Genomic DNA, 24,015 nt, shown 5'->3' on the forward strand with positions numbered 1-24,015 from the left:
AGTCAGTGCTGGACACCAAGAGCATCTCAGACACCAAGGGTACTTTCCTTAACCCCCGAGTGTCTGGCGTGGGTGGAGACGGTACAGGCAATGTAGGAACTTCAGAGGCGGTGGCAGGTGCCAGGGTGTGGCTGCAGTTGTCTCCCTTTTCTCTTCCAGCAGAAGGAGCCACCTCTGAGAGAGAGAGAGCGCGCGAGAGGGAGAGAGAGCGAGAAAGGAGGGGGAGACAGAGGGGGAGACTGGGGGAGGGAATAGCAGGGAGAGTGCGGGGCGGGCGGGCGCCGGGGGAGCGCGCCTGCGAGACTCGGGCTCGCACGCACGCCGCCTCTGTTTGTACACAGTGCGCTCCCGGCCGCCGCTCGCTCCCCGCCGGCTCACGCTTCATTGTTCTCCAAGTCGGAAGCCCCGCAGCCGCGGCGGCGAGAGCGGCGCGAGCCCAGCGCACCGTCTGCCGGGCCGCCCGCGCGGGGGACCCGGAGCCGCCGCGGGAGCCCGCGCCCCGCCCAGCCCGCCGCGCCTCTACCGGGACCCACCCGCCGCCGAGGCTGAGCCCGCCCGCGGCTCCCGGGGCTCGCCCACCTCCCGGCGCCGGAGAGCAGGCAAAGGGGGAAGAAGGATCCCTCTCCTTGGTCACCACTCTTCTCGCCCTCTCCAAGAATTTGTTTAAGGAAGCGCTGCGGGAAGAAGACATCTTCCTGAATTCTCCGACAGGGGCGGGGTCTGCCCCTGCCCTGCGGTGCCATCTCAGCGACACTGCCCTCCGCTACGACCCGGGACCAGCGGGGTCACGTCCGGGAGACGGGATCATGAAGCGCTCGGTGGCCGCTTGGCTCTTGGTCGGGCTCAGTCTCAGTGTCCCCCAGTTCTGCAAAGGTGAGGCAGCGGGACCCGGGCCGCTGGGTGCGGGACAGGCGGGGAGTCCCGTGGGAAGCGACGCGCAGGGGGCTGGAGGCGGTCCCCCGGGCGCACCAGGGGTGGCGGGCGCCGTGGGCGGCGCGGAGGAGGCGGCGCGCCTTGGGTTCCCTGGAAAAGTGCTCGCAAAGTCAGAGCGGAGTGCGCGGGGCTGAGCGGGGAGGAGGGTGCGGGGTACCGGGTGGGATCGAGGAGAGACGGGGCCCGAGAGGAGGCAGGAGGGAACGGAGCTCTTGGGAACCCGCGATTCCGTGGCTCACTCGGTCACCGGGTCGCCGCGCGAACCATCCCTGGGCAGTGCCGGCGTTGCGGGCTACTGGCGCCAGGCGGGGCTTTCGTGGGGACTCGAGAGGGGGAAGCGAGTGTGCCCAGGGCGTCATCTAGTTGAAACGGGAAGAGGCTAGAGAGCCACCGGGCCGTCCTTCCCCGGGGTGCGGTGCTCTGGCGCGGGGCCCGGGCTGAGCGGTTTGCAAATCCGAACCCGGCGTTGGGAGTTCTGGCCGAGGTGGAAACGGCTCTAAGTCTGTTTGGCTTTTTCCTGCCTCCCCATCCGGGGCGCGCAGCATCGATTACAGAAAAACCCCAGAACCGCCTCTCCTCTGACCGCAGGGGTCTCGAGTTTTGCTCAGCACTCCCCCCGGTTACGAGCGTAACACTTGGTAATAGAGAATCGGTGCGGGGCAGGCCTAGCGCCCCCACCCAAGAGCGGAAAAGTTGTAGGACCTGGTCTCGTCGTGCTTTCCATGACTTGCATGAAATAAACCAGTCTGTAAAAAAAAAAAAAGAAATACAGGACTTCGACGAGTTTCCTGCTGACTTGTATAGACGACTTGCAGGTCCTTTGCAGGGATGGCTCGTCAATACAAGCCCTGTCCTGGCCGCGTCTCTGCGTGGGTCAGGGCCGAAGTTGGCGCCGGGAAAGGGCAAGGGGAGCGGCGGGGACTCTGGGGAGACCGCGCGAGGGGGACTTGCGCCCCTTCTGCGCTAACCGATGCAGGCGGCCCCTTCTAAGGGGCCCGCGGGTAATAAAACCCTCCGCAGGCTGCTTCAAGTGGAGAGCTGAGTGCACTACAGGGTTTAAAATTCTGTGCCTCTGAAAAAGGGTAGTTGGGTTTTAAAAATGCGTTGACTCGAATCCATTTGAGATTAGACACTGCATGAGTATTCGACACCATCCATCCATGCACCCATCCGTCTGTTTGTTTCACAGGCAAACTGTGGATGACTCTTGGGCTACTGTTTGCCCAAGAAGCTGGGTGTTCCTGGCCAGATGCCCTCGCTGCCCTGCCAGTAGCGAGCCACAGCCGCGCCTTTCCTCGGTCTCCCTCCCTCCCTCCCCCAGAATGAGATTTTTTTCCCCCAGCGTGTAGGCATGTGTGTAGGTGTGTGCCTCGCCAGCGTTTACAAAGTGCCCTTCCAGTTATCAGGCAGAGACACCACTCCACTGAAGGTTAAGGAATGATAATGGCTCTGTAGTTGCTCGGTCGAGGCCCCCAGCGACATGAAAAAGCGTTCCCACCATCGATATTTTTCCTTTTTCTTATTTCCCGTCTGGATTTCTTCTGCACTTTGATCCCTTAGCAGAAAGGGGAAGCGGAGAATTGCAGGCACTCCCCTCTCCTCCTCCCTTCCCCGCCTCTGTTCCCACCCCAAACGCGAAAACACACACACACACCCACTCACACGCACCTACGCCGTGCCACCGCCACCACCCTGTGTCCCCGCGGAGGTGGAGGGCGGCGGCGCTGGAGGAGGAGATCGGGAGTCTAGCATGTGTGGTCGCGCTAGCCTCGCTCGGTCTGGGTGCAGGAGTCCTGGGGCGCGGTGAGTCCCTGCTCGCTGCAGCCGGGAGCTCTGCCTCCTGGATACCCACATCTAGGACGTAGCTCACTCGGCCAGACAAACCAACCGTGGTGATGTCGCCTGGGCTCTCCATTCCGGCTCCTAGACAATGCTATGGCACCAGTGTACTCCATATTCTTAGTAGATTTCTCCTTTTTTTCAGCCAGGCTGTGGGGAGAGGGAAAGAGGGCTTCGGAAAGAAACGGACCATTTTCCATGAGCTCTTTTTGTTCAACCTGCGCCTTTCCAATTTATTGTCCTCCAGCCCTGCGGAAGCCGGAGTGCAGCGTGCATGACAGCTCCAAACAATTAAACTTTGAGCAAACTTATTGAAGCCAGTGTTAACGCTGAGAATTTCCCTTGCAACCCCCTCCCCAGATATCATTTATCTAATGTATGCCTTTTAGAAATTGGTGTTTCCCTGTGTGGGTTGCAATTTACGTGCATTAGTGCCTGGGATTTGATGACACGTAATTCCTTTCATTAGTCGTTTTTATTTTAAAATTAAACCAATGGATCAGTCAGATTGAATATTTTATTAACTCTTAAATTATTCATCGTTATGTGTTGCTCTAAAATCCAATAACATGCATACAGTTGCAGTAAACACGTGACATCTTATGCAGTCTGTCCCTGTGCCTGCAGTTTGTGTCTGAAGTCTTTAAGCAAATGGCACTGTCTAAAAATGTCTAGACGTGTCCTAAATACTATGACTCATTGGTATTTGCATTTTTTTAAATCCATGGCAATTCTTAGTTAACTCTATGTGAGAATAAATTTGTACCTGAACATCTCACTCGAGATAAAAAATACTAAGCTTCTGTGATTAGTAGAGCAATATTTATGCTGAAATAGCAGGTTTTCGTATTTTTTAGAAAAATATTGCACATTAGTGTCTTCATTACCTAATTTACATGACCATTAATTTTATACTTTAAAAATAAGTGCTAACTTCAGATTCCAGGTGAAATATTTAAAAAATAATTTTGAAATATTGAATTAAAATAATAATTAAGTGAAAATAAAGTATCTTGCTGTGACAGTTTGACACTAATGTAAAATCTTGGCGGTGCCATACTCTGTCATGATACAACACACACTCTTTTCTTCTGGTCCTAAAAAAGTTTTTCTGATTATTCTTGACATGTTTCCTTAGAGTTGGAATGTATTTTGTTTTAAATTTATATGGTTTTGGGAAAACACTTATAATAAAAATTAATGGTTAAAAAAATTAAAATGGTCTATTCTTCCTTCTATGGTCTTGAAGTTACAAACCCAGGCAAATGGACTTCATTTCTGATCTCTTCCTACATTAAAACTTTCTTGTATTTTTCTCAAATATCGTAAGATCATTGTTTGTATAAAACATGTATTCAGGATCTAGGATATTTTTAATAAATATTTTAATGAAGTTTGCTTTTATTGCTAGATACATATGATTTTTCCTTCTCACAAAATTATAGCAATATAAAGTAAAAGGACAAAATATACATGACTAAAATAAAATAGCTTGATTACTTAAAATCATTACAAAATATGTTTGACAGTTTTTAATGTCCAAAAAATCAAAATCAAAACTCTTAATTTCACTGATATTAATTAAGATAATATTTTAATTAGATTATTTTCTAAACTTCTCTTCTTTTGAAGAGTTTTGAATAATGGGATGGACTGTATATGTTATCATTTGTGTACAATTTTAAAAACCTGCCTGATGCGAGAGATTCCTAAAGCCTAAGAAAGTAATTCTGATATTTGTTGTTTACTGAACACACTTGCAGGTGCAATAGTTTCAAGTGTGATTTATGATGTATTAGATTCATTATATCCTTGCCAAAACAAACAAACAAAAAAATGGTGCAGGCTTCAGAACTCAGTTCAAGCCAAAGTAAAGCTGAACGAGTAGGTAGTGAGAAACAAATAGCCAATTTTGCAAATATGTGATCAACGGTATGGCTTCTACCATGGCTAATCAAATTATTCTTTATACGGTTAAGTTTATTTCCTATGTAGTTTGCAAACTGACATTATTATGAAAAAAAAAAAAAATAGAAAACCAAAGCCCCGCCATTCCTATTATTCAATTCTTGTCTTTCTTTTTAAGGCAGATGCCTAGCATGTTCTTGTTTTTGTTTTTTAAATCATAGACCATGTAATGATTGTAATATCTTTTGGTTAATAAAAGTAAACACGTATTTGTATACAAAGAGTCAAATGGTTGCCCAAGTGAAGTTCAGTAAGTATTGAAATTTTTCTCATGGTTATGTGATAATGCTAGAAATTAAGTAACATGAGTACTTACATTGAGTGAATTATCACTTAATTGTCACTGAGAATACCTCTAAAAAGTCTTTGATGTGAGGGAGTTGTTGAGGGGAAAAGTAGACTGAAATCAACTGTGCCCTTGCCAGTAGATCTCAGGATAATCAGTGGAGATCTTTTAAAGGAAAGATGGAAAAAGTAAAAGAAGTCCACTAGTAAATGCTAATCTGCAAATCCACACAAAGTAACTTTCTACTCTCTTTGAAACTGATGTTATCAGTTCATTTTCCATGCTCCCCTGAGAAGGAGAGGCAGGGTGAGTTGTAAGGACCTACTGCTTGTACCACAGGATTTTGACTTGGAAAGAGAGTTGCTCTAACTACCACAGACAAACAAATGCACGTCTAAGTTGAACCATCATTTTTCAGGGGTCTCCTGAGTACCTTCCAAGGAAATGCACAGAGCTATGAGGTGCTTGCAATAAAACAATTATTACCGAGATGTTTGGCCTACTTTTAAGCTTATTCTCTATACCAACTGTAAGTTTGATAAATAGAAAGTCCATTATGTTGATTTACATGGATATACATTCAACTGCATATTTATACACATTTACAGTACTGGTGAGAGGTGAGTGCTTATGTTTCCTGGAGCTTGCAAGTTTCTAAGTAACATAAGTCATGTGGCCAAAAGATACTAAATGTTATGCTACATAAAGTTTTGTCATTACCCAATTCAGCCAGTTATTAATCTCTATATATGTGCCTATTGTGTATTAATAGCTGTCAGTGACTTAACATTGTTTATTTGTTTCTAATTGATCCTTAACCCATAACCTTTCCTTGCAAATTGGTTCTAGCATCTGCTGATATAGCCCTTCAAACTGTGCTCCAGATTCACCGTTACGCCATTTCTGCAAGTTCTCTCAGTTCTTTATACAGCCGCTGACATCGTGCCAAACTGTCTCCAGCGGCATCCTTTCTGTGTCAGAGTCCTCCTAAGATAAAAATTCTCTCTCTTTCTCTCCCTCGCCATCTTTCTCCCCTTCTCCCTCGCCCCCAACATTTCCTTGCTGGATGGCTAGTAGGGCACAGCATCCGCTATAAAATTCTGTCGTCTTTATTAAAAGGTTGCAAATCTCCAAAACACTGTGGAATTTACAATTTATTTTCTTGTGAGAAAAAAAAAAGATGATGATAATGTGAAGACTCTACTACTAAATCCTGAGATTTAAAAGATAAACTGGGATAAAATAGGATGTGAGGTTATGGAGCAACTCAGGATTTTACACCTTGCTTTGATCACAGTGTCCTGCCTGAAACTATCACCTGGGCAATAATTTATATCCACCCTACTTGTAGAGAAGTTTCTTGCTTCGCCTGTAGCACATAGCTGAGAATCTAGGAGAAAACAACAAAACTCCTGACCACCTAGAATAGATATTATATTTAGGCCTTAGGTCATATAGAAAAGTCTATTTCTCTTGGTTTTTAAGTTCCTGGGCTCTCTATAAACTGGAAGACGAAAGAAAATGAAAGACATGTGAGGTAATAGGCCAGGCTTAATCAGAGCAATAAAATATGGCAGCAATTAGGCAAAGAGGAGACTGAAAAAGTATATGCAAAAGTAGTGATACTTCTCAGTGTAAAAAACTGGGGACATTGGGGGAGCTAAGTTTAAAGGCCAATAGGCATTACTGTGTGAGAGAATATTGTAATAATTGATGCCAATATTGGTCTTGCATCCTCCACAAAGACATCTCTGTGATATGTTCAACATTTGGGGGTACTAAGGCAGTGAAATGTATGCATCATTGAAGAGATTTTGTCAAGAATGTTTAAGCTTGAAAACCTCCTTAATGGTGAAGGAGACAGATATCTGAAGAATTGGCTTGTTTGGGAACTTTATTTTCCCACCGTTCCAGAGAAAATGTTATCATATATTTTTTATTGATTTTTTTCCTCCTGAAGTAGTGAATGAAGGTATTAAAAAACACAGGACTCGATTTGGTAGACAAGAAATAGACTTCAGAATGCAGATAAAATGTCCTGCGATTATTTGATGATACTTTAGAAGAAAATGTACTGCTATTTTGTCTTAAAATATGCATTATTATAGCGATAGTAACTGTGTAGGATTTGTTCAACAGAAGATTTAATAGTGCATAAAGTAGAATGGAGGATTTAAGTACAAGAATTTAAGCGAAGACTTTTTGAGCACTAAAGCACTTTTGAATGTGATTGTTGCTATGGAGAAAGAAGATTGACTCTGTATCTTTACTTTTTCTATTTTCTAAAACAAGTCTGTATCAAACTGATTGATCTCTTTTAAAAGTAATCTAGTATAACTCATAAATGCGAAGGCCAAGGTTTTCGTGTCTTGTTAGATGATATTGTGCTTGATTTGAAGGTAATCTCTAAATGGAGTTAGGCCACGGGGCATTCTTTAAGGTTTATGCTTGGTATTTGATGAAGTTGTTTGTTTTGGGAGTGCAAAAATAATCCTCTTCAGTTTCTTCCTGTACTGAGGTCAGGATGACCATTTTCATTTTACTGATACTGGAGATTATATGAAGACAGCCAAGGTAAAATGGGCTCATGACTCTTGAGCAGAAAAGACTAGAACAGTTAAGTGGAAACAATGGAGAATATTTTTACTTGAATAAGTTGATGATTCCCTCCCGGTAATGTAGAGCAGTCTCCCACCTACAGGCATGAGTCCTCTCTCTGTGCTCTGTCTTTGATGCCCTTCTCTGCTCACATTTTTCTCTCCAAATGCTAATTGAACTCTAATTTTATCCACAGTATTTTTCCTGTTTATTCTATAGTTTAACTTTTATATTGTAAACACTAACTTTTCGGAAATGTTTATAGACAAGCAAAAAGCAAATTGCCATTCAAAATGCTTTAATACTTATATGCCAAGTTCTTGTTTCATAGTTTGTGCTTCCTACAGAACCAGGGCTTAGAACAGTGCTAAGCAAAACAAACCACACAACTAGACAACAGCAAAACCCGAAACAGACACTTATTATTTATTGAAATAAATGGAGCTACCCACACCGCCCCCAAAACCCCACCCCGCCACCCCACATCCATGTTCCTTAAGAAATACCCACATACTTTAGCAGCAGTATGTCTTTGTTTAAAAAAAAACAAGTCAAAAGTAGTTTCAGGAACTTTAAAAGCTTTGTTTCTCGCTTTCTTATATAACCTGTTTTTTACAATCTGTGTTGTAGAATGAGCCTACTTTGAAAATACTTCTCAATGCTCCCATAAGAGCATTGTTAAAAGTATAATGTTAGTGTACAGGAGTGATAAAAAGTGCTTTCTCTGTTTGTTATGCATCTTCAGTGAAAAGGAAAGCTACCTCTAAGTGATAGGTACCTTTGTGAGATACAAGGTTCTGACATTTCCAGCTAACTTTAATTTTGACCTAGAAATAGTAATTTTTCAGGCATCAGTTTGTTTTCTCCTTTCTTCTCTTTACTTGGGGACTGCCACCATGTCAGTTTAAGCATCTTGCTAGACAAGTTAACAAGGGGCATTCATTCTGATATTTCTTTTCTTTGAAGAGAAATTATATATTTGAGATATCCTTTGCAAGTAAATTTGATAGGATTGATATCTTTCTTAAATACTGTTAATAAATCTAGTATTTATTGAGTGGATGCTATGTGTTTCATTGTTCTAAAGGTCATCTTTGATTCTCACAACAATTCTATGAGGCAGGCACCATTATTATTTACAAAGGAATGAGAAAACAGAGATACAGAGGTTAAATAATAAAAATAATAATAAAAGCTTGTTAGAATTAGAATCCAGTTTAAGTCTAAAGGCTGCTCTCTTAACTACTAAACCTTGCTGTGTTTCACTGAGTGACATGTCCTGTATGTTGTGGAGATACTTTGTTAAGTGATTTTCTTATTTGGAAAACACACACACATCGTTATCTAATTACTATTTAACTGGTAGATATTTTGGAAGGGATAAATTATATTTATTCTCTTGGGATAATATTTTTTTAAGTTTTCAAATTTCAGTTGGTAAAGTGTCATACCTCATTTCTTTTCACATTCAGAAATCAAGGATGGAGTATGCTCTCTTTGGTTGGATAGAGTTAATGTGTCTTTCAGAGTAAAGCATCGCTAGTAAGAATAGTGAAGATGGGAAAAAGAAGAAGAGCACTTGAGAAGTGATTCGAAGCACATTTTCTTCAAAATTTTGCCATTTGATTTTATTTCAATATGATGTTTATAATTTCTTTTGGTTTTCTAGGATTCCACTACTCTCTACATTGTTCCCTTATTATTCAATACAGTGTATAAGCGCATTCTTTCTCTGTAATTTTCAGATACGTAATGTAGAACAAAGTGATTTTAAAGGTTAACAAGGTTTTTATTTCTGCTAGTTTAATGAAGATATTTAATTTGCCTTACATCCCATCCTCATTTAATTTTATTTCTATGTAACCCCAATAAGAAATTTTAGCCAAACAAAAGCACCAAATGGTCTCAAAGCACATCAGCTAGAAAATTATATTTTCTGATTTACAAATTATTTAACCAAAATATGGCTTATTTTTTTAAAACTAGAATGGGATTAACTTTAAGTATTTTACAAAATAATGAAAATTGTACCATCTAGTATGAGATTACCTTATTAATATCTTCTATACATCTGTATAGTATTTAACAGTTGAAATGGAACTCCACATGCTTTATTATATTTATTCCCCTAAAATAATAATAATAAAACAATAGGTAGAATTTCATAAGCGTTTCCCCTCTCTATTCTAGGGAACATAAGCAGAGAAGGCATTCTTAATCTCATTTAACAGATAAGGAACCTGAGGTTCAGAAAAGTTGCGTGACCTGTAATTCAAGCAACCAATGAGAGGGTTTGGACTTGACTCTACATGTTCTGATTCCAACTTACTTTTTACTCTTTTCTGCTATACCACTTTGCTTGAGGTAATTATAGCTGTGCTTTTTTCTCAGTTCTTGGACTCATGAGATGAGAAGGAGGAGTGTACTACTTGCTTTTTTGAAAACTATTCCACACTGCTTCTCAGTCCAGCATTAACACTTCCTTGCCATCAGCTTATAACACCTCCTTTCCTCTTTGGTGCCCATTACTAAACCAAGAGGACGCTGAACTTCCTCAGTGGCTTCAGAACTTTGTTTCTTCTCTAACATTTGTCCCCTTAAAAACTTGAACGCATGAGCTTGTGACCCTTTTAACGTTTTGGTATTAAACTTCCCGGAAGTTCCCAACACAAATGATCCCCGTCTCCGTTTTTAGGTGCCTGCTGCCAATGCTGCTCTTTAGACTTTCTCATCATGTGATTTGCTCAGCAACCAAGACTTTAAATTTCTCAGACTTTCCATCTCTTACAGAATTTTCTGAATTTCTACCTCTCCTCACCCTTCATTCCCACTGAATCCACTCTTGTCACTGCTGTAATATTTAGTCCTTCTTATCACTCTTCTTTCCCAACCTGGTCTCTGTGATTATCCACTTCAAGAGGTATTCAACCATTTATGAATTTCTCAGCTCAGATGCCTTCACCAGTTTGCTTCATTAAATCCCAAACTAAGCTAGTTTCCAAAGTCTCTTTCCTATCCTGGCACTAAGAAAACTGGAGTGCTGTCAAATGGCAATAGAATCCATTGGAAATCCTGGTGGAGCTGAAAGGTTGAGGGGGTTCCTAAAGGGAATGAGCAAGAAAGATAGAAAGTGATGTTGTGAGGAGTAAGGTTATGGCGACATTGCACTAATTATACTGTAATTACAGTTATTGATAATTACAAATTTGGGAGTATGACCATAAGAGTTATGGTTGAGGGAGGGTAGAAGACAAGATAATTGGAAGTAAAGAGTCAAGGCATGAATGGCCAGGTCTTGGAAAAATCATCTGTGGGGGTATTGAAATTCCAAAAAATTGTACCAGGAGAAATGTTAGAGAGAATGACGGTGATCCAGGAACAGAAATCTTCAAGGAATGAGGGGATGTGGTACAGAGATCAGGAGATAATTACAATAAGGGAGTAATATTGGGGAATAGAGATCTATGAAGTCGCATGGAGGAGTAAGAGAGACTCGTGCCACATCTCAGGTCTAGAAGCTATGGGAGAGAAAACAGTATCCAATTAAGAGGGATGCAGGGTAAACAGTGACTCAGAGGAGAACTGATTTCCTCTAGAGCAGGAAGACAATATAATAACCTGCTCCCAGGAATAATTCTCTTTGACAGTCTTCATCCTACAGCTTTTGACACATTAAGCTCATTATAATAATTGATATACCTCACTAAGAGCAATGCTTTTAAGCACAATAAAATACGTTGTCATGTGCAACAGCTCTTTTAAACCTCTGAACAACCCAGGGGGTTATTATTATCCCCATTGACAGAAGAGGATATAGACTGAGAATAGAATAAGTGATCAGCACTCAAAACTAGGTCTTATAGACCCAAGTCCAGTACTCTTTTCACTATAGCAATCTACAGAGAAAAGGCCCAAATCTGAGGAAGAATCTCATTAAATTTGAAACACAGCTTGGGGATGGGAAGATTTCTGCAGCTGTGCCTTGACCTAGTTTGCCCTACTCAGATGGCCCTCTATGTATTTTGAGGTCTGCATAGTTTAGGTTACTGGGAATGTCTAATATGTCTGCTTGATGCCCTTAATCCTTGCCCATCTTTGGATCATTTGTCCTAATGGTTCTTACTGGAAAATAACATTATTACTAGGAGAACATTGCTTTTTCCTTTTCAACATACTCATAATTGTGCAACCTTCAACACAACGAATTCTTTTTCCTCAAAGTTACGTGTTTCAAATATTTGTAAACCATAATGTTTCTTCTTTAGTTTCTGACATACTAATGTCGTACATATTTTCTCCTTTAATCTGTCCTTGTAAGTCATTCCTTTCATCATTTTAGTTGTTTCATTTGGAATCTGTCCAAGTAGCCTACATAGTTATTCAACAGTCATGCCAAAAACTCAGCAGAAAATTCCAGGGATGTGCTTCCCTAAAATAATGCCACACATATTAGTCTGTACTTTTTAAGTTTGCAAAGACATTCTTAATTTTTAATCTATTGTTTTGCTAGTTCTTTTTCTCTATCAGACCACCTTTTTCCAAATAATATTTATCTATATCATTTTTTTTTTCATAATTTTGTTTTGCATTTGCCTTCACTGGAATTTTACCTTATTTTTTTCATTCTGTATTTAGCATGATGATTGTTACTATTATATGGTATATTCTGTGTCCACAGAGTCTCAGAATAACCTAACTTCATTTCCCACAAATTATATTTTTAGGCTACTTATTGCTATTTTAATATCATGTACATATCTGCTAAATAATAATGCTATGCACAAATTCCTATCCTTAGCTTTTTTTTTTGCATATTTATTTCTTTTTGGGGCTTTAAAGTATTCATTATCTTCTTGAAACTATCCTCTATCTCTATTTATGTATTTTTTTCTATTTCTGTATTTATTTCTGGCTATCTCCTTTTATATGTTGTCATTTTCTGCTCCCAGCTCATTCCTCAGCTTAAATTGCACAACCTTAGAGAATCTCTGATCACCTTCTCCAAGTAACTGACGCTCCAACACACACACATACACACACCGTATACCCCTGTCATTATTCACTATCACAACATCCTTTTTTAAAATTATGGCATTTTTCAAAAATCATAGTTATATAAGCACTTGTTTATTAGCTTATTTTCTATCTTGTTTCCAATGTAATGTAAGCTCCATGTGGGCAGGAGGAACATCTGTTTTGTTCCCTGATATGTATATCCAGCTGCAAACATGGTGCCTTACACATAGTAGGCACTCAGTTAATATACGTTGGCTGAATTTATGAATGGGATGAATGAGTGAAAAACATGAATGAAAAACAAGTCTGCTGGTGTATAAATCTTTCTCTGGTTAAAAAAAAATGTGTTCCTTTGATAGACCGATTAACTCGTTTAATAAATTCTTATCTACTTGAAGCACTGCTGCGTTGACGTGTGATTTATGGTGCAAGAGATACACTTTTAGAAAGCAATAAATACTTTAGTAGTGGCAAATTCTAAGAGCTGACTAAATAAATGACGTACTTGTTTCCATGGCTGTCTAGTTTATAAACAATTCGAAAGCAAGATTCGGGTTTTACCTTAAATTATCAAATCACAATAAGATAGTTGTAATTGTATATAGATAGTAAGCGTTAGACTGTCATTTTATTATCGGGTTGACAATAAAAGTATGCGCAACAAAATCAAAGCACTTGGTGGTGTTTTTCACTGTCAGGTGAAGGAGCTGCAGGTAACCCTTTGATTTGCTAATTGCCCCAGTGCCCTGGCGATCACTCCCATAAGCGCCACCAGCAATAACTTTCCTCCAACCTTGACGTCTTTCCCTCCTCGCAGCACGCAGGCACGCCTGCTGAACCCAGGTGGATTTGGCGGAGGGGAGAAGACGGCACCTGGGAGCTGTGTCTGCTCAGGAGCCAAGAGCCTCCGAAACAGCTCTGTTTAGGGTTGTTTGTATAATAGCAATCCTTATGTCACTACAAACTGCTGTTTACTCCCCTGTGGGCAGCTAAACTTCTACCTTTCTCAAATGCCTCAGTGGTTCTAAAACAATTTGTGGGCTTGTGACCCCAGTAATTGTGCGATTTCCACTCCTAATCTGAAAGCTCTGAAAACGTGTCTTTCTAACAAAGGTACACAGCATGCACAGGATTGTGTAGAGGAAAATTGTAAAATCTAATGCTTTGTTCCTTTCTGTGCGATGAGAAAAAAACTGTGCAAGTTTTTTTAAGGGGCAATTAATTCCTCATCCTTGTTTTAAAGTTTTAATTATTTTTGAACCTGTTAAGTATGCACTTCTGAAAGAAAAATTACAATGGTGACATTTTGGTGTCTATATTTAGAGACTTGTTTCAGTAAATAGATATTTTGAAGTAATATTTTTAACCATAAAATGGATTATACCACATGGTTTTATAATTTATTTATTCAACAACTTTTTATTGGGCAGAAATAGATGCCAAGAACTATTCTGTGTTGGAATTACAATAATGAATAAAACAGACAAAAATCCTTGCTCACCTAGAGCTTATGTTCTAATGAAGGGAACGGAGAACAAGAAAAGGAAATTGTCTAGTAGGTTAAAAGGAGGGGGGAGGCATTTCAGGAGTGGATTTCATTTTTGTTTAGGGTGCTCACATCAAGCCTCACCATTCAAAAACGTTAAAGTAGTGTGGTATACGTTTCAAGTACGTTGCCTCAATTTCATTTGTCTTTATATTGTATTTATTATGTTTGTTATGCAAAAATTGAAACAAATTTAGTTTGTAAAATATATCCATATTTTTCTTTATGATTTCTGCTTTTGGCATCATATTGAAGTGCATGAGAATTGCTCTTTTTTTCCCCACCAAATGGTTAGCTCTATGTCTCAACACAACTTACAACAACTGTTAGAAAGTGAAACATGTCATTTACTGAATTCTGTATATTTGCCTCAGTTCAGAGACTGACTTACTGGGCTGCTTCTCTATTAGTGTGATGGTAAAACATGGTTTTAATTAATCTAACTTTGTCATATATTTGTGCCATTGTGTGTAATTACTTAAAAATATATCTGAAAATGATTTGCTAATATTTTAGTTGGGATGTTTGCATCTATTTTCATGAATGATATTTTTAGCTATCTTTCTCAAGCTTGGTATTGGGGAAATCCTACATTAGTAGAATTAATTGGGAAGCTTCTCTTCCCTGGAGCACTTTAAATACTTTAAGAGTTTTCTGTTTCCTGAAGTTGTGAAATAACTCACCTACTGAGCAGTCTGATCTGTTTGTTGGGTACTCTTGTGAATACTATTTCTAGAGTCTTCCATAATCAATAGAGGACTTGCTTGTTATTCCTTTTCCATTTCTGATAATTTATTATTCTGATACATTTTAAGAATATTTTATAATTTATTAGCATAAATTATATATAGCAAACCCTCAATAAACATTAGGCATTATTATTTTCTTAATTGTGGTTGTGGCTATAACTGTAAAGGGCACAGTTATCCTGGGGCACATTCTAGAGGACAGGAACCTGGATCCATCTGACAAACTGACCGATCACCAAAGCTTAGCAATCCTTGGATTTATGTTAAATATATTTTAGTTACGTTTCTAGCTTTAAATTATTGTATTTTGGGGGATATTTGACAGTCTTAGTTTGTTAGGGCTGCTATAACAAAAATACCATAGACTGGGTGGATTATAAAAAACAGAAATTTGTTTATCACAGTACTGGAGGCTGGGAAGTCAGAGATCAGTGTGCTGGCAGATTCAGTGTCTGGTGAGAGCCTACCTCCTGGGTCACAGATGGCCATCTTTTCACTGGGGTCCTCACATAGTCGACGAGGTGAGGGAGCTCTCTGAAACTTCTTTCATAAGGGCGCTAATCTCATTTATGAGGCCTCCACCCTCATGACCTAATCACCTTCCAAAGGCCCCACCTCCAAACACCATCACATTGGGGATTAGGTTTCAACGTATGGATTTTTCGGGGACTCAAATAGTCTGTAGTATTGTCTGTAATAGAATACCCTTCAATGACACCTAGCTCACCAGGAGGTCTTTGCTTCCTTTATATTCTTCCCACTTATTTGCACTTACCCTCTCTGAATATAAACTGTAAGTTGTGTCCTGATTTATAACCTGTAATAGAAACTTTTAAAATATTTTAGATTATCTTTATTTCACATTTTGCATTAGAGATCTCAATTGTAAATATGGTATATAAGGAAGTTGATGGCATGAAAGTTTTTGTAATCTACCTATTCATGACTGGTGGTCTCTGTAGTCAGTACTTTGTATTCAGAAAACTCTTTACTATTTCTTGCCTTCCAGCAGTTCAAATTTATTTAAATATTTTATCTCAAAAAATGGATAAAAGTTATGTTGGGCTAAAAGTTTTAAAATAAAAGAATTTTGTTTACATTTTAAAGAATCAACTTTTATTACTGTCCCCTGCTTCAGGAAAAAAAAAAAAACTTTCATGAAGAGAAGACCATTTAGGTTAAGTACAAGGTACAGATATACATACATGTTTTAAGGATTAGTGTAGAACTATATTGTTTCCTACCCAGTAAATCAAATGGTTCAGATGAGTTAAGAAATAGACAGTAGTGATTCAGAGGAGAAGACTGCTAGGTCACTTTGTACCTATTTCCAAAGTAACAACATTTATGACTAAAATCAGCAGATTGCCAATGCAAGCAGGATTCCACATGAGATTTACATGGTTAAAACTGTTGAGATTTATCAAGCAAATACATTATGTACAGATTATTTCCAAATCAAGTCACAATTTAAAACGTTCTTTTGAGTATTATATGAGTGTCTCCAGAAAGGAACAATTATAATGTGCAGACTCCAGGATTATCTCTCTATTTTAAGGTGAGCTGATTAGCAATCTTAATTATATCTACCAAATCCCTTTTGCCATATAACACAACATATTTAATGGGCATAACACCTATGGGTGAAGATCATGGGACCAGAATCCTACCATTGTTTATATATACAATCTCATGTAGATATAGGTTTGTATAACTCTCCATCTGTAGTGGCAATGTGGACTAGTTTAGGTATCAAAAAACTTAATCCTGGTGCTACCAAGTACTTGCCTGGTGACTTTGAGCAAACTCCAGGCTCTGAGCCTTAGTTTCCTTATTTGTCTTTTTGGCTTATTGAAATGATCAAAATGAAAATGAAGCAATATACAGGGAATCATTCTGGAACCAGAAAACTGGCATATAAATTGTCTGTTTTGGTGGTAGCTTCAACTTCTTTTGTTTTCTCTACCTTTATAGAATCAGCTACTATTGGAAGTCATGATGATTCTCAATTTTTTATATGATATTTCCTTTGTCTTTTTATGTTTTACTGAACATATCCAGATGCCATGACAACTCTTGATTACAATTGTTTGGAAAAGGAACATAGACACACTAAGAAATGATGACAAATCTGTTATGTAGGTAGTGACTACATTGTGAGATCTTAACTGGTGATGATGAGACTATGGACAGCTCTTACATGTGAAAATGGACATATTCATATCTGATCTCCCCAAATGTCCATGATTTCACCTGCCCTTTTCAACCCTAAGTTGAGATCTAAAGTGGCTGGCTTAGAAAATTCTTTTTTGTTCGTGCAAATGTGGAAAGTTAAGAAGTTAAATCATTCTCTCACCCTGCTGACAAAATTGCCACCTCTAAAGGAATCAGGGTCTTCTCTCCTGCAACCTAAAACTTCAACTTCTTCTGGTCCCCATGCCAATCCACAAAAATGAGATTAATTCAAATTTCCTTAAGTATAGTAGCAGTGACCATATTTAAAGTATTTTAACTAATATTATAGAATTGTTTCTAGAGAAACATGCTTTATTTTGTTTCTAAAAAGCTCAATGTCAAAATTATATATAGACCGTAACTTATTTTTGCATTAGCAGTTTCTTGATGATACCGCTCAAGACAAGAATTAGCTTAGATTCCAACACCAAAATGCACTTACACTATTGAGATTTTCCCCTTGGTAACTGTAAACGCATATGTGTATGTAAATTTCTAATACTTTGTTATATAGGAAAGTATTTAAATAAATTAGAGAAATAAATACCTTAATTAAATGACCTTGTTACTTAGGAATAGAATTCATATGGTGATTGCCTTAAAAATCAAATGTATTTGGAAGTCAATTTTACAAATAAGAAAACAAAAATATAAGCAAAATTGTTGCTAAAAATAATTTCTGTATGTTCTTTGGGAAGTGGCATAGATCAATTTGAAGTAACATTTCTTGATTATTTCTAAAGGGGTTATTTATTTTGCTTTGTGTTCCCCATAATTCAAGAGTACCTTGAAATATTTAAAATATTATTACTGGTAACAGCTGCATGGTAAACCAAACTAGGGTTAAGGGTTTCAGGTTGCTGATTTAACTTTAATTGGGAATATATTATAAATTAAGTCAATTGACTTTGGGATAATACGAGGCATGAAGAACTCTTCCACATTTAATTGTTCGTGAAAGCAATTACTATGAGCAAAGCCTACGATCTGAGCCCAGGCAACTGGAGCGTGCAAACCTCAATGATGACTTCTTGGGCTTATTTACGTTGGTATATCAATCTGAAAGTATGCATTTTAATATGTAACCACATTATAAAAAACTTAATATTTAGATCATCTGGCAATGTATACCATCAAGAATGTAAGCTATCACTTCATAACATTTAATAGAACGAAATCATACTTAGGCAGTATAGCTTGGATCAACCATTTATTTTCGATTTAAGAAATCATGGGAAGACACTGACAATGAGGAAGATACAATTTAACAATTTAGAGCTTATTCAGATGGTTCAATGGTTTCCTGACTCCTGCAAAAGGAAATTAAAGCAAAATGAATTGATGAAAAATTTGGTTGCACTCCAGGAACTTAAACACTGTTGTTTCTTTTGTTGGAGTAATAGCAAAGGTGTGTAATAAAGCAAAAAGATATTATTGTTATGTGCTTTTAAAGCTGATAATCCAGAAATTAAAGTGGAAACCACTTCTAGAGACCTATTAATACATGTTTATAATTAAAACTTGGTTCCTTTGGCATTACTGCTCATTTGGGAAGTTAGTTTATGTGTGTTCTACATTAAGTTCATTTTGTTATGTATCTATACAAGTTTGATATTGTAGGTGTTGTTAGTCAGACTGCAGCTGTGAAACAACATACGGAAAACTTTTGTGTAACCAGAATATTTATGACTTCCAATTTAGGTTATTAGACTGTTATGTTGGGATGGTCAACGTTGGTTCTTTGGTTTGTGAAAATCGCTGATATATCTGCAATGACAAAATGGTACTATAAAATTTTTAGAGGCACTATTGATATGCAAAAAACCACACAATCTTAAATGTTTAGTTCACTCAGTTTTCTAAATTGTATGTACCCATCTAATCACTACCTAAAACAAGATATAGAACATTTCTGTAATCCTAGAAAATTCTTCCATGCTATTTCCAGTCAAATCCCATCCTCACCCCTCCTCTCTCCAACATCTGCTTTTTTTTTTTTTAAATGATTTTTTTTTTTTTGTGAGGGAGATCAGCCCTGAGCTAACATCCATGCCAATCCTCCTCTTTTTTTGCTGAGGAAGACCGGCTCTGAGCTAACATCTATTGCCAATCCTCCTCCTTTTTTTTCTTTTCCTAAGCCCCAGTAGAGAGTTGTATGTCATAGTTGCCCATCCTTCTAGTTGCTGTATCCAACATCTGTTTTTTGATTTCTATCACTGTAGATTAATTTTGTCTATTTTTGAACTTCATACCATTGTTATGATAGTGTGTGTGTATGAGTGTGTGTGTGTGTGTGTATTTTAGTCTGGCCTCATTCACTCAACATAACAGGTTTGGTATTTATCCTTGTTATTGCACAAATCGTGAGTGTATTCCTTTTTATTCCTGAATAGTATCTCATATAAATATACCACAGTTTATCTGTTCTCTAGTTGATGGACAATTGGGTTATTTCCAGTATTTAGCTATTATAAATAAGGATAATTTGAAAAATCTTATAGAAGTTTTTTTTTTTTCTAAATAGGCATATGATTTCAATTCTCTTGGGTAAATATCTAGCAATGGGATTGCTGAGTCATAGGTAGATATATGTTAACTTGATGAAAAACCACTCAACAGATCTCCAAAGTGATAATTTTGTGCATCCAATGGCTATGTATGAGGGGTCCAGTTGTTCTGTATCTTCACTAAAATTTGTCACTATTAGTCTTTTGATTGTAGCTATTCTAGTTGATATGAAATAGTATCTCACTGTATTTTTAATTCATCTTTCCTAATGACTGAGGATCTTCAGGACATTATCATGAGTTTATTGATCATTCATATATCTTCTTTTGTGAAGTGTCCAATCTTTTGCAAATATTACTTTTTTGTGTTGTTTGGGTATTTTAGAGTTGATTTGTATGGGTTCTGTATATATCCTGGATATAAGTACTTTGCCGGATGTATATTGCAAATATTTTTCCTAATCTGTGGCTTGATGTTAAGTCTCTTCATGGTGTCTTTTAATGTAGAATTTTGATAAAGTGCATTTTATAGATATTTTTCTTTCAGAGTACGTGCTGTTGATGTCTAAAAAGTATTTTCCTAGCCCAGCATCACCAATATATTGTCTTATTTTTTCTTTTAGAAATCTTTTATTTCTAGTTTTTACATTTAGGTTTATGATCCTCCTTGAATTAACTTTTGTATGTCTCATGAGGTACTGGTTGAGGTTTGTTTTTTCCATGTGGAGATTCAGTTATTTCAGCACCATTTGTTGGAAAGATTCTCTCCATTGAATTGATGTGGTGCCTTGGTTGTATTTATTCTGTCTTTAATCTGTTTCTCTATCATTACACCAATTCCAGGATGTCTTGATTACTTTAGCTTTATAGGAAAAGTAATGTAGTTCTTCTAAATTTATTCTATTCTATATATTTTGTATTTTCATATAAATTTTAGAATTAACTTGTCAATTTCTTCAAAAAAGCCTGCTCAGATTTTGATTAAAATGGCCTTAAATTTATAAATCACTTTGAAGGGAATGGCCACTTCACAATATTATATCTCCCAATCGATTAAGATCTTATATCTGTTAATTTATGTATCTGTATAGATCCATATTTAGCAATAAGTACCAATTCCTTTTACTTTTGTAAGGTTTTATGAAATATAAAGCATTTCACATTTGATTATCTCACTACTCATACTTTACCTTATTTTAAATCAGGAATTAAGTAGAAAGAGTGGAGATTGTTTCACATTTTGATATGCTTCCCAGTGCTCACAAAAGCACTTTGCACATGGGATGTACTTGATAGACAAATTGAATTCCTAGAAAGCCGTTTTATTAATGTTTTTTATAACATGACAGTGGCGTGCGAAAAAAAAATGAACATTTCAAATAATGAAGTTTTTTAAACTAAAATAAATACACAAATATGCAAGTTTCCAGAAAAATAAATTGAGGTTCATAGTATCAGGGCCTATTAAAAGCTGAAATAACAAAACTTTTAAAACATTGGGAAGTAGTTAATGGAATCAGAGAAGTTTAGAATACCTATGATCACTTTATTCTGCTAGAAATAAACATTGTACTTCAGCCACCTTGGATAGGTAAGTGCCTCTTCTATTTATGAAGATATTTGTAGGTATAGTTGTTCTTAGCTTTTTACAGAATAGTCAGGCTCCAAGGCAGGAAGATATTATGCACAGGCTTCACCGTGCTTTAGAAGCTTAAACAATGTGTGTGTGTGGCTGGGGGGGGGGGGGGGGGAGGGGGGGGGGGAGTGATGACCTTATCCCAGAAGGGTCTTATCACCAGAAAGCTTTGTTTTGACTGAATGTCTTTTCATTCATACCTGAACCAAGTCCAAACTAATGAGATTTTCTTTTAAACCGGTTAAGCAAAAACCATTGATTGTCTATCTTTCTATTACTACTTGTTTTGCAAAATTGACTTAGGAAAGTGGACCAAAGGCATATTGAGAGGCAGGATATATGCTTTTGAGCTACTCATTGCTGGCAGCTTTCCGGCACATTCAAACATATTTAATATGTTAACACAGCACCTAGAATATTTTAGGAAAAAAATATTTCTAGAAGAATGTTGCTATATAACTGTAAGCCACTCCCCAAGTAAATTATTTTTGCTGTTTTATAAGGTAATTAAACACTAGATTGGGTTATTGGAAAAAAGATTGCATTCTTCTTGCTCGAGACACCATTATTAGCAGTATATTTATATTCACTGTCTCCTCCCATGATTTAGATATACCTCATGTAGTTACGTGAAATGAAATAAAAATCTTTCAAAGAACCACTTTTTGCCATGCCAATGTGTGATAAAATTTCTCAGATCCGTACCATGTTCTACTCTGAAATTTGCCTGTCTCTTTTCCTTTCAGTGCTTACTGAGGTTTTTGTTTAGATAATTACCATTCTGGAGGTTGTAACCTACGCAAGTGATGGCATTACTTATTCCTTCTTTACTAATCTAATAGGAAATGACTGATAAAGGGCATTCAATTCATCTACTCACTTTATATTAAGAGATGTTTTGGGGGCAGTGAATTTATTGCCAGGCTTCAAGCACCTTGGCCTTTAATTTGCCAAACTTCAGTCTTTAAGTAAATTAGGTGGGTTCTGACTGAATTAATTGAATTCAGGGAGGGTTGTACAAAGAGCTGTTCCTATATTTTGTCACACATTTCTGTAAGGTCCAAACTGTTGGAAAGCAATTAGATTCTGAATTACTCAGTTACCCTTGCAACACCTGTTCTTTGACCTCACGGCATCTCGCCTTTTCCCTCTATTAACCGTCCTCTTCCTTTCCCTTGCTTTTCTCTTCAGTTTATGTCGTTTGCCCCTTATATTAACTGCTGTCTTGGGAATCTTAAACTCTCCTGATCGATTGGGCTCGAGCTGCTCCCTCTTGGTAGCCGTTCAGGCTCAGATGGTAGTAGTAGTTTAGTCCTTCAGTCCTAGAAGCCATTCAGTGCACTGAGAACAGATTCATCTCCTAGGTATGAACTCCCAGAGATGTATAATTTAGAAAAGTGTTATATCAGAATATGAATTTTTAATTCCATAATGGTAATTATAGTCACTGAGAATATAAAAAGACACACGAGACTTCTGGTCATTTCATTCCTTCCTTATTGATCATGGACTTAGAAGAAAGGAGTTAGTTGAACCACTTGAATGTTTAATGGTCAGAGGCCAAAATGATCTGATCACAACAGGGACCCCCCTGTCCCACAGTCTGTGCTGTAGCCCCTGTTTTCCCGGCCAGTGGTCAGTGCTTGGTGGGCAATGCCAAAGTGAGCTACCTCTCAGGTTTGGGTGCTCAACGTGCTAAATAACCTCTCTTCCCCTATCCTGTTCATCCACCAGAGCACTTCTGACTGACATATTCTTTCTTTGGATATAATAATACATTCCCTTAGTTCCAAGTTAACTCTTGCTGTCTTGAAAAGTAAATCTTTTCTGTTTGTTGGGATTTTATAATTTAACCATCAGCTGGCAATTTTATTTTTCAGATTTCCAAGTTCTTAAGGGATTCCTAACCTGTTTAAAATTGCAACCTCAGTATGCATGAGCCATATAACTAGAGGGCCATAATGTTGGAATTTAAGTCTTGGGTTTGTTATTTATTTCAGAAATAAAATTGCATATTTTAGAAATGCAATTTGTGCTTTTACGTTTAATGATTAGCAATGTATTATAATAAATCATTTATCTAATTAAATGCTTATCTGACAAATTTGGGGCAAAAATTGGGCACTAGAGAGGACATTTACTCAAATTCTTGCTGTGTTGGGTGTAGCTGCCTTGCACATTTTATAGTAATGCTATAAAGGCACACATGCCTGGTAATGTTTTAATCAGTCAAATGGTTGATTTAAAAATTTTTAATTTTCATACTTAAGTCATCTTAGGCTGAAACCACAAGCTATAAAATGTAAATGTTAATTTGTATGGGGCAGGACAGCAATAACATTAAAATGGCTGTTTTTAATAAACAAACTCAAATCCCCATAGCTACATGAATGTTCTCCTTCAAAGTAATTACCCAGGGAGGTTTATTCCTTTTTTCCAAATGATACCACGATTGTTCAAATGGTATCTTAAGCTCCTTTTGGAACTGCCTTTAAAGCCATAGAATAAAAATGAGTACCATCTTTTTCACGCCACAGTTAACTTCTATCCCAAAACTGTTTACTCAGCTTCAACTTTAACTAGTCTACTAGGCTTGATCCTGAGAGATATTTTTCTTCTTCTAAAAGTCATATGTAACCTCAAATGACCAAAAATGCCACCATTTAGGTTCTTTAATATAGCACAATATGTGAAAGCAATTT

At 38.0% G+C, this 24,015-nt stretch overlaps 1 protein-coding gene across 2 annotated transcripts in view; it reads left to right on the plus strand.

The window, feature by feature from the left end:
• The first annotated feature begins 286 nt into the window (after nt 1-286).
• Nucleotides 287-24,015, plus strand: part of EDIL3 (EGF like and discoidin domains 3) — a 374,627-nt gene continuing 350,898 nt past the window's right edge. Inside the window, exon 1 of one of the 2 annotated variants that reach the window (XM_087430080.1) lies at nt 287-873. In XM_087430080.1, coding sequence (XP_087286206.1) covers nt 807-873 — 67 coding nt within the window. In that variant the 5' untranslated portion in view covers nt 287-806. The remainder of the gene's footprint in view (nt 874-24,015) is intronic. The other variant, XM_004420388.3, reaches the window with a different exon arrangement.

The sequence above is a fragment of the Ceratotherium simum genome, chromosome 4, assembly GCF_057802395.1.
Source record: "Ceratotherium simum simum isolate JZ-2026a chromosome 4, ASM5780239v1, whole genome shotgun sequence".
NCBI classification, from domain to species: Eukaryota; Metazoa; Chordata; class Mammalia; order Perissodactyla; family Rhinocerotidae; genus Ceratotherium; species Ceratotherium simum.